The sequence below is a fragment of the Triticum dicoccoides genome, chromosome 2A (assembly GCF_002162155.2).
Source record: "Triticum dicoccoides isolate Atlit2015 ecotype Zavitan chromosome 2A, WEW_v2.0, whole genome shotgun sequence".
In the NCBI taxonomy this organism is placed as follows: Eukaryota; Viridiplantae; Streptophyta; class Magnoliopsida; order Poales; family Poaceae; genus Triticum; species Triticum dicoccoides.
This window is the reverse complement of record NC_041382.1, coordinates 169,899,346-169,914,420: the sequence shown is the minus strand read 5'-3', so window position 1 is coordinate 169,914,420 and position 15,075 is coordinate 169,899,346. Positions and strand designations below refer to the sequence as shown.

General features: G+C 46.6%; 2 protein-coding genes across 2 annotated transcripts; one reads left to right on the top strand and one right to left on the bottom strand.

Annotated features, from left to right (window-relative positions):
* Positions 1-483: 483 nt before the first annotated feature.
* On the top strand, positions 484-6,076 carry LOC119354037 (omega-6 fatty acid desaturase, chloroplastic-like). Its single transcript, XM_037620742.1, has 10 exons — positions 484-673; positions 792-843; positions 1,845-2,077; positions 2,166-2,309; positions 2,422-2,573; positions 2,818-2,940; positions 3,058-3,235; positions 4,582-4,700; positions 5,407-5,521; positions 5,616-6,076. The coding sequence occupies exons 1-10, from the start codon at positions 620-622 to the stop codon at positions 5,775-5,777; spliced, it is 1,332 nt and encodes a 443-aa protein (XP_037476639.1). The 5' UTR covers positions 484-619; the 3' UTR covers positions 5,778-6,076.
* A 2,989-nt stretch (positions 6,077-9,065) lies between these two features.
* LOC119354035 (formin-like protein 13) lies at positions 9,066-14,795 on the bottom strand. Its single transcript, XM_037620741.1, has 4 exons — positions 13,520-14,795; positions 13,230-13,423; positions 10,410-10,648; positions 9,066-10,108 (listed from the first exon to the last, which is right to left on the bottom strand). Exons 1-4 carry the CDS (start codon positions 14,638-14,640, stop codon positions 9,305-9,307), a joined length of 2,358 nt encoding a protein of 785 aa, XP_037476638.1. The 5' UTR covers positions 14,641-14,795; the 3' UTR covers positions 9,066-9,304.
* Positions 14,796-15,075: the final 280 nt, after the last annotated feature.

Below are 15,075 nucleotides of genomic sequence, written 5' to 3'. Positions count from 1 at the left end.
ACGTCGCTGCTTGATGCATTGCCTACACGTCCTTCCTTTTTTAACGCCGAACTTTCGAGTTATTGATCGCTGAACTATGTGGTAGCCGCTGATCGCTGTACTTGTGGCGTTTTTTTGGATAGTGGAAAATGTCAAGTTTGAATTTATAACGTCTTTGGGCCGACACCTGGGGACGTGGCTGGGAACTACTTCACCCCCAAGGCCCAAAATGTGCCGGACGAAGGGCCAAAGTAGCGCCGGACCGTGCGCTCGGAGGCCGAACGAGTGAAGATGCTCTTATCGCCCTTGATTGATGGTCTATGTTCACGGGGCCACGCAGGTTTCATGTCAAAAATTGTTATCAACCGTATTCCTATATCCCTTTTTGTGACGCAAAAAATAATATAAACCCTTTGTCACGCAAAATCCATTGCCAGGTCCTCTTGCCATTATCGCGCCCCCAGCCACGTCGCTGCAATCTGCGCCGCGCGCTCGCCTCGCCTCTGCCGGGCTGCGTTCGTCACAACCACCACGCCAGCGCAGGGCCCCTCCCCCATCCAAACCATCTCCACACTCCTCTCGCCAGCTCCCCGCCGCCGTCTCCACACTCTCCCCGTTCTGCCCGCGGCGGCGGGAGCAGATGGCGACGGCGAGCGGCCTCTCCGCCCCTCTGCAGCTCCTCTCCTTGCGGCGGGTAGGAACCCTATCCTGTCATCATGTTCCAGTTAATCCTGCGCATGCTTTGTTTATGTGCCCGCCATCTGTTCGCGCTAATGCCTGCGAGGCGCTTACCTGAGCTTGTTGATGCCCAGGCACCCGCCAAGAACCTCTCGCCGCGGAGAGCGGCCGCGGGAGCTCTGTCAGGTACCGTACCGCCGTCCTAGCACTCGCATTTGGGGTTGGAAAGGTAGGGCCCTTTGTGTGGTGCGAAATAGACGGCTCCCCTGTTCTCGTGGACATAGCAATGCGTTGAATTGCCTGGAATATAACTGTTCAGGATTGGATGGGAAATCACCATGCCGAGGTCGTGGTATTGTGAATTTGTGAATTGTACTGCCAATTGCATGGCGGGAATACAAGGCCGTGTCCTTGTATGTAGCATTACAAGTGGTTAGTTATATCAAATAATCTTCCTTCGGTAGAAAGGCTTGTGGCTTGGACTCTGGCGGTTGAGGGGGTTGACCCCGACGCCGGCGACCGTAGAGGCAACAGTGACAAGGTGGCACACCGAAGATCGGTAATGAGCTCCCTGCCAGGCTTAGAGGATGGCCTGATTTTGGTGAGCAGTGCCCTGACTTGACACCGCCAGTAGCAATGTAGCCAGAACAGGTGTGGGAGAGAAGGAGGCAGTGCAGCCACCCTGCAGAGCAGGAGGAGGTGAGGAGGTGGCGCCAGAGGGAGAAGTCTCTGCACAAGGAAGAATAAGGAGTCGCGTGATTCGGGCACAGATCCATACTGTAGCACGTCCGTAATTAGACTGTTATACAAATGAGATAGTTGAGAAATTGCTCAGCTCATCACATATACTCTCTCAGTTCCAAAATATTTGAAGTTCTAGGTTTGTCCTAATTCAACCATCTTTATGTTTGACCAAGTCTATTGTAAAATATACCAACAATTACAACATCAAAATAGTTCCATTAGATTCATGATAAAATATATTTTCATACTATGTATGTTTTATGTTGTAGATATTAATATCTTTTTATATATACATGGTCAAACTGATAGAAGTTTGACTTAAGACAAACCTAGAACGTCAAATATTTCGGAATGGATGGACTATATATCTAACTTCCCAATTTTCATTCTTATTTGGCGGCATCATTTCATTGTTTGGATGTTGCATTCCCATGTTTTGCCAGGTTCACTTATTGTTAAGAGATTTTCTTTATGCACCGGGAGAAGTCACCACCAATTTTTACCATTGAAACAAAGGGGAAGGTTGCAAGCAGCAGTGCTACCTGTTACTCCACCACTGCTTGATGACGAGGAAAAAAGGAAGCAAATGTCTGAAGATTATGGTTTCAAACAAATTGGAGAACAGCTACCAGATAACATTACTCTTAAAGATGTCATGGATACTCTGCCTAAAGAGGTACCAACTAGACAAATGCCAATACCAGCTATGCTCCTGATGTTTCCTGTACTCAAACTCTTCTTATGTAAAACTTCGCTCCTGCTAGGTTTTCGAAATTGATGATGTAAAGGCTTGGGCATCTGTTCTTATATCAGTTACTTCGTATGCTTTCGGTCTTTTCCTTATTTCAAAAGCTCCATGGTATCTTCTTCCCGTTGCTTGGGCATGGGCTGGTACAGCAGTGACCGGGGTAAGCTCTCTTTCCCTCCCAACTTGCCTGTGGTGTGCTTGCACATGTGTTGCACACCTGCTTGCTTTTGTCCTTGTGGCATGTCCACGATTTAATTGATGTCTTTGTGAAGTTTTTTGTCATAGGTCATGATTGTGCACATAAATCATTTTCAAGGAATAAGCTAGTGGAGGATATCGTTGGAACTCTAGCCTTCCTGCCATTAATTTACCCTTATGAACCTTGGAGATTTAAGCATGACAGACATCATGCCAAGACAAATATGTATGTACATACCTCCCTGTATAATCATCTCCAATATGGTCCAGATGATGTTGCTGTCATTCAAGTTAATGAGTCGATAGTATCAGCCTGTTACTTTACTTTTGATGTTTTCAGTTCATGCGTTGCACTGTAACAAGAAGACTCATATACTTCAAAGAAAGCCATATCGCGATTTGAAAGCCCTTTTCATTTTGAACCACGTTCTGCTTTGGTCATTCAAATTCTTACCTTGGTATAACTCCAGGTTAGTAGAAGATACTGCATGGCAACCTGTTTGGCAAAAGGAAATTGAATCGTCTTCTTTCTTAAGGAAGGCAATTATAGTTGGTTATGGTCCTATCAGGCCATGGATGTCTATTGCTCACTGGTATATCCTACCCAACATCTCTCTAGTCACATGTTTTGATGGCCATCTCTTATGTTCAATTACTTTTCATGAATTCCTCCAGGCAATAACATTTATGTTCACAATGTAACTTGTCAGGTTGATGTGGCACTTTGATCTGAAAAAATTCAGACCAAATGAACTCCCTAGGGTGAAGATAAGTTTGGCGTGTGTCTTTGCATTCATGGCAATTGGATGGCCCCTAATCATTCTTCAATCCGGAATAGCTGGCTGGTTCAAGTTTTGGTTCATGCCATGGATGGTTTATCACTTTTGGGTACATTGCTGTTTTTTGTTACTATCATTTACTCCCTCCATTCCAAATTATTTGAAATTCTAGCTTTATCCTAAGTCAAACTTCTTTAGATTTACCAAAAGTATAGAACACAAATGCCAATATAGAGAAGTTGTATAGGAGCAGGAATGCTCGCATGTAGCAGATATTATAGCAAAATAAAATTCTGTAAATTTTGTCAAATATAGAGAAGTTTGACTTAGGACAATGCTAGAACTTCAAATAATTTGGAACGGAGGGAATACTGCAGATGTACAGTATCCAAATTCATGGTTATCCTGTTCAGCTGTGGAAGTATATTATACTAACTGGAATTTAAAATTCATGGTAATTGAATAATGAACACTTGAGCCCACCAGATTATCTAGAAGACTGCCAATTGTGCAAGCTTCCACCTAGAATTTGCCGAATTTCTAGATGTAAATGGAACTATCCCATCGGAGCCATAGGATTTTCCTTTATTTAATAATACCAATTCTCTGCACCCAGTGATCTTAGTACGAACTAGGAAGGTACAGACTAGTAGTCTTCATAAAGACAAGTTTATTTTGATCTTCCAATGCTGCGAACAGCAGCTACACTATAAAGTATAAATAATACTTATTTTGGAACGGAGGGAGTACTAGCCAAGGAAACTTTTCGGCATTCGACCATGGGGTGCGGTTGAATCGAACAATTCGGGCATATAGCACCCACTCCTTTATGTCAACCAAGCACAGGACAAGGCAGAGCCTGCGATGCTGCGGAGGCCGCAGCGCAGGCGAGCAGCATACTGAGGTTCAGCCGGCGATGCTGCAGCTAGTCGTGGCGGAGAAGGGCAGGTGAGAAGTGACGAACCCTGACCCGACTTAGGATTAGGGTTGGGGGTGACACACCGGCGCTAGCGAAGAATCTGGCCCTCCGAGTTTATAGGGATAGCCGGGCGGCGGCGGACCAGCAGAGGAGGTGGCTGGGGAAGGGCAGGGTGACGAGGCGGCGCGGCAGCGAAGCCGGCTGCGGTGGCAGAAGATGGCGGTTAGGCCGGTCGTCAGGGAGGCGGCTGTTCCAATATCAACAGCGGCGATGGTTTTGACCACAAAACGACAGTGTACAGCACCTATCGGAATCGACTGCAGCAAAGTTCGCCTGTGATCAACAATGAATTAACTCCCAGCAATACTTGCAGTGACTAAATTGGCTAGAAGCCTCGAAGACACTGACAGAACAAGGAATGCATACATAAAAAGATAATGATATTGGTCCAAGTTACGAAATATCGACTTCATTGTTTATGAGTTTGCGTACTGTAAGTTAACTTAACTTTGTGTTCTTTAAACTATTTGCTTCAGATGAGCACCTTTACGATGGTACATCACACTGCTCCTCATATACCTTTCAAATCATCAAAAGAGTGGAATGCTGCACAGGCGCAATTAAACGGCACAGTTCACTGTAGCTATCCTCGATGGTACACATTATTTATCTTTGCTTTCAGTTTTGTTTACATGCATATTAGGACTCTTGTTATGATCATATATGTTAAACAAACTTTCAGGAAGTGTTCTCCATATTGATTCTCATTGCATATGGAATTAGTATGACAAGATAAAACAAAGACTTTGCATTCAAATAAAACGACGCATATTGTGCATTTGTTTCTTTGCCTTTCAGTTGAAAATTAAGAAACTACACCAGCATGTTGTTTTATGTTTCTGGATTGCAAATCATTTTTCATTTTGGGTAAAGTGCCATGAGAGGATATGATGGGGCCTTCCAAGTACAGTTTTGATTGTAAATTAAGTAGGCTTAATTGAACTGTGGAGTTCTGGTCCTAGTTCTGTACGAATAGAATGGTACTCAACTTCACTTCGCTGAAGTGCATCTAATATTAGTGCATTACTAATGGATCTTGGAATGTTTTGTGAATATTCTGTGATAAAGGATGTATGCGAAACTGTGAGTACTGAGTGTAAGTTCCAACTTTTTTTTTTTGAACTTTAGGTGAACATGAGTAAATCAAATCATCTTCCTTTTCCCGTCTAGCCAAATTGTCTTGGAGACATAAACATGAGTAAATCAAATCATCTTCCTTTTCCCGTCTAGCCAACTTGTCTTGGAAACATGTTGATTCTGAAATTGAGTTTTATCTGGCTAACATATTTGTACATTTACAGGATAGAGATCCTTTGCCATGACATAAACGTACATGTCCCGCACCATATTTCTCCGAGAATTCCAAGTTATAACCTTCGTGCTGCCCACAACTCCATTAAACAGAACTGGGGCAAGGTGCTTTGATACTTCTCCTTCTAGTTTTGTGCATTTTCTCTGGGCCTTGACATCATAGCTTCATTTGTGCTCCCCGCATGTCTTGTGTCTGCAGTATATCAACGAGGCCAGCTGGAATTGGCGGCTGATGAAGACAATACTGACTACGTGCCATGTGTATGACAAAGAGAGATACTACGTTTCTTTTGACGAGCTCGTACCTGAGGAATCTCAACCAATAAGATTCCTTAAGAAGTTCATGCCAGATTATGCTTGATGCAATTGCTACCATTGACTAGTCAGAGAGTATTTAGACATAAAGAACAATCACAACCATTATTACACTACAAAAGGTCCATCGCAGACGGCTCAGGCATGGCTTTTACTGTAAGTCGGCAGGGATAGTCCTTATTGCAGATGGCTTTTATTGAAAGCCGCCTGGAGTGTTACCCTTTCTTTGAACTAAAACCACGACGAGTAATTTGGTACAGAGGGAGTAGAAACATCATATAACAGTATATTATAGTGTCATATATTAAACATGCAAGAGGAAACAGCATATGTATTTCACATTCATTCTCATTCAAACATCTGCAAAGTGACACGAACAATATTTAGATTGCATCAGTAAAATGGCAACGATATCACAAGTTCAAGAAATGAAATTCTAGGCCATTATCTGCCCATCTCCATTGCGCCGCAGCAAAGATGAATAAGCTTTATGTATTCCTCTCGTCTTCTCTGTTGCGCCACGCCGGATGTACTATTTCCATCTGATGGCTTCATCATTCACTCGATGATTCCATCGATCCATGGATGGTTAGTCAATCTACATGAAAAGTTTTCACCATCACCTTGTAGAAATAGTGTGGCTAGGCTCTGTCGACTGACATCAGCCTTGTAAATCGGCCATTGTTAGTTCCGTTCGTATCTGTGTGTTGCTTTTTCTCGTCTCGCTGCTGACACCACAGGTGTCATTTTCCTTCTTGGAGGCGCATCATGGCCTCCTCCCGCGCCTCCCTCTTCGAGTTTAGGGGAAACCTTAGGTCCGGTTCTTCGGATTGGATGACGACGGCATCACAGGGTCATTTTCCCTTCATGAAGGTGTTGTATTGGTCGCTCGCGGTATCCCCAGGGGTTTGGCGATGGTGGGCTTCGTGTTGGTTCGCTTGCCCCTCTAAATTGGGGCTTTTGTGGTTTTAGCTGTATAGTATCCTTGGTTTGGATTATACCTGGCCAAACCTCGAGCCGGGCCTAGCCAAGTCCGAAGCAAAAAAACTAGGCCCAGGCCCGGCCCGGCCATCGGGCCTGTTTTTTGGGCCAGAGCCCTGCCCGAATGCGTAAAAGCTCACCGGGCCTCGGGCCGGGCCCCTTCAGAAAAGCGCAAAACCGATAGGCCCGGGCCCAGCCCAGCCGGGGAGCAGCGTTGGGCCGGGCCGGGTCGGGCTTTTTCGGGCCGGGCCGGGCTTCCCATGGCCAGGACTAGTTTGGACCAAGCATCCCTGGTCCTTCTGCTCTAGGTACCATGTTCATGTCTACTTGCATTTTGTGTCGTGTTGTATCTCCTCTTTGCACTCATTTTATTCTCTTCTATTTCTACTCTTATAAAAAACAGAATTGATGATGATGGTGTGTCTGCCATCCTGTAATATAAACCGCCCGATTTATATCTGACGAATAGGAAGAAAACTATGGCAATTTTGCAACAAGATACCCACAACCCTCTTCACATTTGTAAATAAGGCCTTTCCTCATTCATCCTTTTCTTCCACAAGATAAGCTACTCATACAATGCATCTTGATGTTCCGTGCAACGCATGAGCCTCTTGCTAGTCAATGAAAGATAAGCAAGCTTTTTCTTTCCCCGCAAAAAAAAAGACTTTGTCTCGTCCATATACAAGACAACGTAAAGAAGTTTCAATGAACTGTTTTGCATAACACATGGACATTTTTGGGGGTAAATAATATGTTTTCCCTAAACATGAGTATATGTTAAAAATATGAGATGAACATTTTTTTTCGTATGTAGTTGGTCCATTCCAAAATGTTTGAAGCTTTAGGTCGTCCTAAGTCAAACTTTTGACCAAGTCTATTTAAAAATATGCCAACATTTATAACATCAAATTAGGTCCAATATATTCATCATAAAATATATTTTCATACTATATATACTCCCTCTGTAAAGAAATATAAGAGTGTTTAGATCACTAAAGTAGTGATCTAAACGCTCTTATATTTCTTTAGGAGGGAGTAGTTTACATTGTAGTAGATGTTAGTATATCTTTTTTTATACATGGTCATAGTTAACGGTGTTTTCACCCAAAAACAAAAACTTAATGATGTTTGACTTAGGACAAACCCAAAACTTCAAATATTTAAAAACGGAAGGAGTGTATTTTAGATGACTTTATTTAAACAATGTATTTTAAATCCGGCTCTAGAACGGGAACCGATTTTTTTGGGAGCGAGGAGCTTTGATTTTGTCTCTTTTTTTAGACAAATTGATTTTTGTCTTTGTTTCTTTAGGGGTGATTTTTGTCTTTGTGAAACGAGTGTATTTTCAGGAGCGAGGAGGAAGAGCTTTTGGGCCGGCCCATATAGAAGAGCTACGATTGATTTGTTTTTTTTGCGGGTGATTTGACTATGTCCTCGCTTTAATAGAAGGGTTACCCCTCAAAAAAAAAATTAGAAGGGCTCGCGTAGCAGCCCCCGGCTTGTTGGAGAATTTTCCGTGTATTCGCGTCAAATTTGGCCGCGCCGGCGCCGCCCCTGGCGGCGGAAGTTTCGTTCCGGTACCGGGCGCGCAAGGACGCCATGATCGGTGCACTGCCTGCCCTCTCCCTTCGTCTCGCTTCCTCACTCCGATCACTCGATCAGCACACCAGGTTCAGAATAGATCGTTCGTTCCCTATGAACTCAACGCCGTTTCTGCAGCAGCGCACTAGCGCCCATCAGACAAATCTACAGTCCATCCCATCCTTGCTTTCAGAGGCCGTAAATGGTCGCAACGTGCTACGCGTATTCTACTCCTGCACAGCAACGTTCACGAGGCAGTAAACATACACACAAAAATACACAACGGGAATCATCACTTTGGCGTCGCCATCTCCCGTCCCATGGCCTCTTTTTCGTGCCCATCACCGGCAAGCACTTTACTTCCTTTGTTCTCCTCGTTGTCATAGCTTTGGTAGTGGTGGTATTCCTCTGCCTTTTCGTACACCAGAATTCCCATCGTACCTACCTATCGGTCCCTTGCCCAGCAACCCCCCAACCTCAACCTCAGCGACCTGATCTGATCATGCAGTGGCTGCGGGTAGCTCCACCTCCACGATTTATGACTAGTCGGGTCGATCTGCAAAGACGGCTTAGTAAATTGTTTCAAAGCTGAACTTTATTTCTACATTTTCGGAAACTTCATCCTGATCAGCAGATTCAGAAGGACACTCATGCAAGTGCAACCATGGCTAGTTCATTTTGTTTGAGTTAATGGACTAATGGCGCATTTCATTCTTCAATCTGTGCAGACTAATACTGAGAACTACACAAAGGGAAGCAACGAGACAGGTAAAATAACATGGTGAGCTGAACAATTTCCCATTCCCCCCATATATGTAAGAATCAAGAAAAACTTTTGTCTTTGTACAGCTATATTTTTAACCTTTGTAGACATCTAGTACTATTACACAGTAAAGTAACGGCCCCTTCTAAGCCCTGAGGGTGCAAGAATCACCGCCCTCAAAATCACCACTAGCACTATCCTGTGCACCCCACCAAAAAAAAGGGACATTCCTCTAAGCTGCTGCTCTACGACGACGAGCTGTCCTCGTCCGACGAGCTAAGCGTCCGCGAATCATACCGGCGAGGCGGCACCGAGGTGCCGGCGCTGACGCGGAACGACTTGCCGGACCCCATCATCACCCGCTCCGGCGTCCTGCCGACGTCCCGGCACACGCGGTCCAGTATCAACAGGAACTCTGTCACCACCATGAACACCCTCAGAGGCTGAGAAGGCTCCTCCATGTTGCCATCACCATGGAAGTACTGCGTGGTCTCCTTCACACGCTGCAACGCGCCCCTCTCCGCCACCTTCATGCTCCCGATCTCCGCCTGCGCCCTTCCAAGAAAACCATCCATCGACTCGAAGAACCCCGCGCCGGAGCTTTCCTGACGGGCACACGTCTCCCTGAGCTGCAAGACCAGCCTCACTTTCTCGAGGTCGGTCGCCAGCCTCAGCAGGTTGCCGCTCAGCGTGTCCATCTCCAGCGTGGCCGCCTTCCTCACGTTTGAGAGCTCGCTGCTGAGCCCTGCCAGCACTTTCAGGCCGTCCTTCTTGAACCGTTCTTTGCTGGCACTGCCAGTGCCAGGATTGTTGGTTTCTGGTTGGTCGGAGTCGAAGCCTTCTGACCGGATGATCTCTTGAACCACGAAGTGGAGCAGCGTCGTCTTACCGTCGGTTGACTTGATGTCGGCGAGCTTTAGAAGCGTGTCGAGTTTGAAGGCCCTCGCCTCGCCTCGGTTGGTGCCGTCGTTCATGCGGTTCCCGGTCTTGAGAACAGCGTCCAGCAACTTCAAGAATAGGTTGCTGCTTCTTAGGTCTGAACAAGCTGCCTGAAAATGTATATTTGACATTGGCCTGAATATTAGTACGTCATAAATTATTTAGACACAAACTGGTACATATCCTAAGAAGTTAATAAAGGATGAACTTCAAAAAAGACTGCTAACAACCAATGCACCATAAACTTGAATATTGTCAGATGCTTATTCTGTGAAGCATGAAGCATTTATGATTGATTTATCTAACAAAAAAGAACGCGTCAAAAAAATCTAACAAAAAAGAAAATATAAGAGGAAGTACTGTAAAATGCAGACTATAAGATGTAATCATCAATTCATCATAGCTAGTTACCTCCATAGTTCCAAAAGATTTCTTTAAATAATTCACTTCAGCATCAAAGTTTGCTCTGTAAAGCATTGCATCCACTCTCTTGAAGGCAAAGGGAACATTAAGGACGTCTTTTAGAAAGCGCTCTGCTGGATCAATTTTTGATAAGTCACCGCTGTAATCTTTCAGCTTTAACTCTTCTTCTTTTGTTGGTGCCATCTTAGCTAGTGTTTCATACAACTCAGGCTTATCTTCCAGATTTCCTGTTTATTCATGGAGTCAAAACTGTCATAATTCAGATAGCCGAAGGGTCGATAAAACAAACTCCAAACATTAAAAAAAAATCAATTTCAGGTGGACTTGACTTCCTGATTTAAACAACATGCCAGAAGGAGGATTTACCATTTTAGTATTTATGTCAACAACTGAAACAGGAAAGAAAAAAAATGCATTGCCAAAAGGAGGATCATGAATGCAGTTTGAAGTCTGAACATTGCTGTCCATCTCTTTTCTTTCTAATGAAAAGTCACACCTTTAATACAACATTAAAATATCAAAGCATTATACTATATTACACAAGTAGTACTGAACTTTCTATTGTGTCATGTAGCACATGAGTTATATATATTCGATGCTGTAAAGAGTGAACAGTATTCTTGAAAGTTGAATTTATGATAAATGTACAGATGCGATCTGTTGGTTGAGCACAATAAAAAAAGGTTGTAGAAAAAAGTTTGTTGGATCAAACATTCATAGATAATGTCATTGCCAAAAACAAAAATAAGCTAATGAATGCTTCCAAGTGGCATCGTAATTGAAGCAAAAACAGAGTAATAGGCCCACTACTATGTCATCCACAGCATTATCGTTTTCTACAGAATCTCTCTAACAAAATAAGTTCCTGTCTCTTAACAGCGCCTTGCTAATCATTCTAGTTGATGTAATAGCACACATGGAAGACACCTCATAACAACGATATGCAAACTAGCGATATAACTCATAATACACCAGTCACTTTCAGAACCAGCTATGGGGCTGAATATGTCTGAAGGTGTGCATGGCCAAAGGACCTCCCACTAAAATCCTGGAAAATGTATGCTACTTCTACCAAACGACAAATTGAGCAGTGATCATATCCCAACAACTCATATGTACTATTGTCCAAAGAAATAACCTCATACTTATGTAGCTGTCGCCTTTTGACCATGAGGTCACGGGTTCGAGTCCTGGAAACAGCCTCTTGCAGAAATGCAGGGAAAGGCTGCGTACTAAAGACCCAAAATGGTCGGACCCTGCGCAAGCGGGAGCTACATGCACCGGGCTGCCCTTTTTTATTATCAAACTAATTGCAATCTACGAAACAAAAGTTTGAGAGGATCAAACGAGATTGTCCACCGGCAACAGATTAAGTATGCAATAATATTCCAATAGATTTAGCATTCAATAATATCCCTAAAGGACAATGACGAAAGTGATGCTTCTGCGACACAATACAAGAGAATAGTGTTTCTCGAGAGAAAATAAAAGAGAAAAGTTGACAAGAAGTGATGAATAATCTGAGGAAAAAAATCTTCAATGAAGGGGCAAGTCAAAATTAGCAGGGAATGACTTCTAACTTTGTATGTTAAAAAAATGTAGAAATTCAACGCAGCTGACACCTCATTCACATGAAACAATTAATACCGGTAACTGTATGTGATACCAAATCGAAAATATACACATCATATATCTCAAGGTAAAGGTAAAGCACTTGTGTCTTGTCAAAAGATGCAGATCTCCTCTCCAATACATGTCCTAATCTGCCCCACAATCTTACTATTGCCTAAATTGACATGACTAATGATGATATATCACCGATTGTTCACAAAGATATCCACACCAACTAATCAAGACTTAACCACAGAAGAAAGAAAAAATATGCGTTTCATTGGTCAGATGCGTCCCGCGGTCCAGGCCCTCAGCTCTGGAAACTCAACTATCCACCAACATAAGCTTATAAATGCAAGAATGATCCTTGTTGGAACGCACTGCATCCAGAGGATTTGATCGTGAAAGCAACCTCCCACCCAAGAGAAAAATCTTGAATGCGACAATTGAGGTCAAAAGGCAGGACAAGTATACGAGCCTTCACTATCAGCTCACATCAAAATAAAAGAAAAGGTGTCATGTAGGGAAGTGGGAAAGATTCCCGGTATGTTAGGAATGTATATTAGTTAGGTGAGCAACACGACAATCGCTGGATTGCTCTGCCTGATAATTATACGGGTTTCAAGGTATAGTATATGCGTATTTGGTGAACATGGTGACGTGTTTCGCCAATTCGGGCGCAAAATTCCTGTGTGAAACATACGACTAGAAAACGGTTTGATGAAACATGTGAAAGGTGTGACGCGGACCTTCTTATAACCACCGATGGGCACAATAATGGCTTGCAGTTCATGTATCTAGTAGTTTCGTGATCACCATGACAGGGCCATCTGGAAGGAACAAAACACGGGACCAGCTTAATCATAGCACGGGTTATCTATTCTGAATGTGAAAGTTTTACCAATTCAAGTAAACCTGTCAGGGTGAAATTTTCCCAATCAATCCTTTGCAACCCTCTTATGTAGCACTGGTATGGGACTTGGCATTGTGGACCAACCAGTGGTCTTCAATCATTTGCCAAGTTGCTGAATGTACTTGGTTCAGCAATAACTAGATTGTACTCATGCACTGGCATTACATGTGGCCTCCGGAATTGCACAAGAAGAGAACAGAAGACAGAATTGCAAGCGCCACAAGGACAGTTGTGGTAGGGGACCTGAACAAGCAGGAAGTGGTAATAAGAGTGTGCAAACTCACCGTGCACGAGTGCTCCGATCACCTCGTCTGCGGTCACATTGAGCGCCTTGAGCATGATAGCCACGTTCTGCAGCCTCTTTGGGTCGAGCAGCCGGCTGTGCTGCCCTCCTCTCGCTGCCGCCTGACCGGAATTCCCCGCGGCGGCGGTGGCGCTGTTTTGGGGGAACAGGTTCTCCATTGCCGCCTCATCCACGCTGTAAATATCACCACACGGTTGCCAACAACAGCTCGGTGAGAAAACAATGAGGTCGCCGAGATACTGTGGAAACAGGAATGGCAGAGGGGCGTACCGGAATGAGTCGGAATTCTTGACCTGGTCCCAGACTGTGGTGCGGCCGGAGACGGCCCGGAGCTTGTCCCAGTGCAGCGGTTTCAGACTGGGCGGCCGGGTGCTTCCGCCCGGCTGGACGCCAGAGCTCTCGGCTTCCCTGTTCTGGACAGAGGCTTCAGGGGGGCTGGTCAGAGCTAAATTGGCCAGGGCGGCAGGAGGAGGCGACTCGGCGGGCATCGGCCGCAGCAGTCTCTGCCTCGGCAACGGTGGCGGACGAGGAGGTCGCAGGCGATTCGCTTGCGGTGGCGGCGCCGCGGGCGCTGGAGCGGGCGTCGGCGGCATCGGCACGGGCGCGGGAGCAGGTGGAGGCGCCACGGGCGGCGGCACTGCGTACTCCATGGTGCTGCGCTGGCTCGTGCTCCGGCTGAACGAAGACATGTTGGTCTTTCGCGCGGTGTAAAACGTCGCCTGGTCCTCGTCGGAGGAGGAGTACTCCGTGCCGGTCATAGGCGGCGTGGCCGCGGGCGGCGGCGTCGGCTGCGCGCCCATCCGTTTCAGCGGCGGCAGCGGGCGGAGGTCAGGGCTGGGCTGTTTCTGCAGCTGGAGAGGGCGCAGGTCAGGGCTGGACCGGTGGTGGCGCACCTCCATCACCGCGGTGAGAGGGTCCAGGTAAATCGCGTCCGACGCGGTGGAGCTGGGCGGCGGCGACGTCTGGTGCCGGGCGCTGCTCCCGGCATCACTCGGAATTCTCGCGGCAAGGGCCCCCGCCGGCTTCGCGGCGGCACGGTCGTCCTCCGCGCCCTCGGCGACGCGGCGCCACAGGAGGACGCAGGAGTAGGAAACCACCGCGAGCGCGACGAGGCCCGCTGTGAGCGCGATCGCGACGATGTTGGTGACGCTGGGCGCGGACCGCGCGGGGCCCGAGGTCGCGGCCGCAGCGGCAGCCGGCGGCGGAGGGGCGGCCGCATCCGCAGACGCCGGCGGCGGCGGGGACCAGCCGATCGGGAAGAAGGGCTGGTGCAGCGACCGCCGCGGCAGACCACCGCCGTCGGCCGCCGCCGCCGACGGCGACAGCAGCAGCAGTAGCTCGCAGAGCACCAGAGCGAGCACCGCGCGCGCACCCGGCCTCGTCGTTCCCATGGGCGCAGCAGCCGCGGAGAGTTCGAAACCCCTGTAAGTAATTCTAATCTAAATTCCCATGGATTCTGATTTTTCGAAACCTTTTTTCGCGTCGCTGCTTCAGTTTCGTGCTCTTTGTATTGTAGGGAGGGGGGAGTGAGGCTGGCTGGCCGATAGCGGCGACGGCGTGCGATGCAGGCAAGGCTCGCTTTCTCGCACATCCCGTCCCGCTGACCCCCGGGCCCCGGCCTCGCGTGGGCCCCGCGAGTCAGTCAGCGCGGAGACAGGCTGAGCTACGACGATCGCAGGAGGAATACTACCAGCGGCTGTGAATTCAGGTGAGCCATTTCGGCGGGTTGAACCAGGTGGTCTCCCACGGGAGCGCAATGAATGGGGAGCCGATGACGCGTCAGTCGTCGCGGCCTCGCCTGGAAGTAGTAGTAGAAGAAGAAGAAG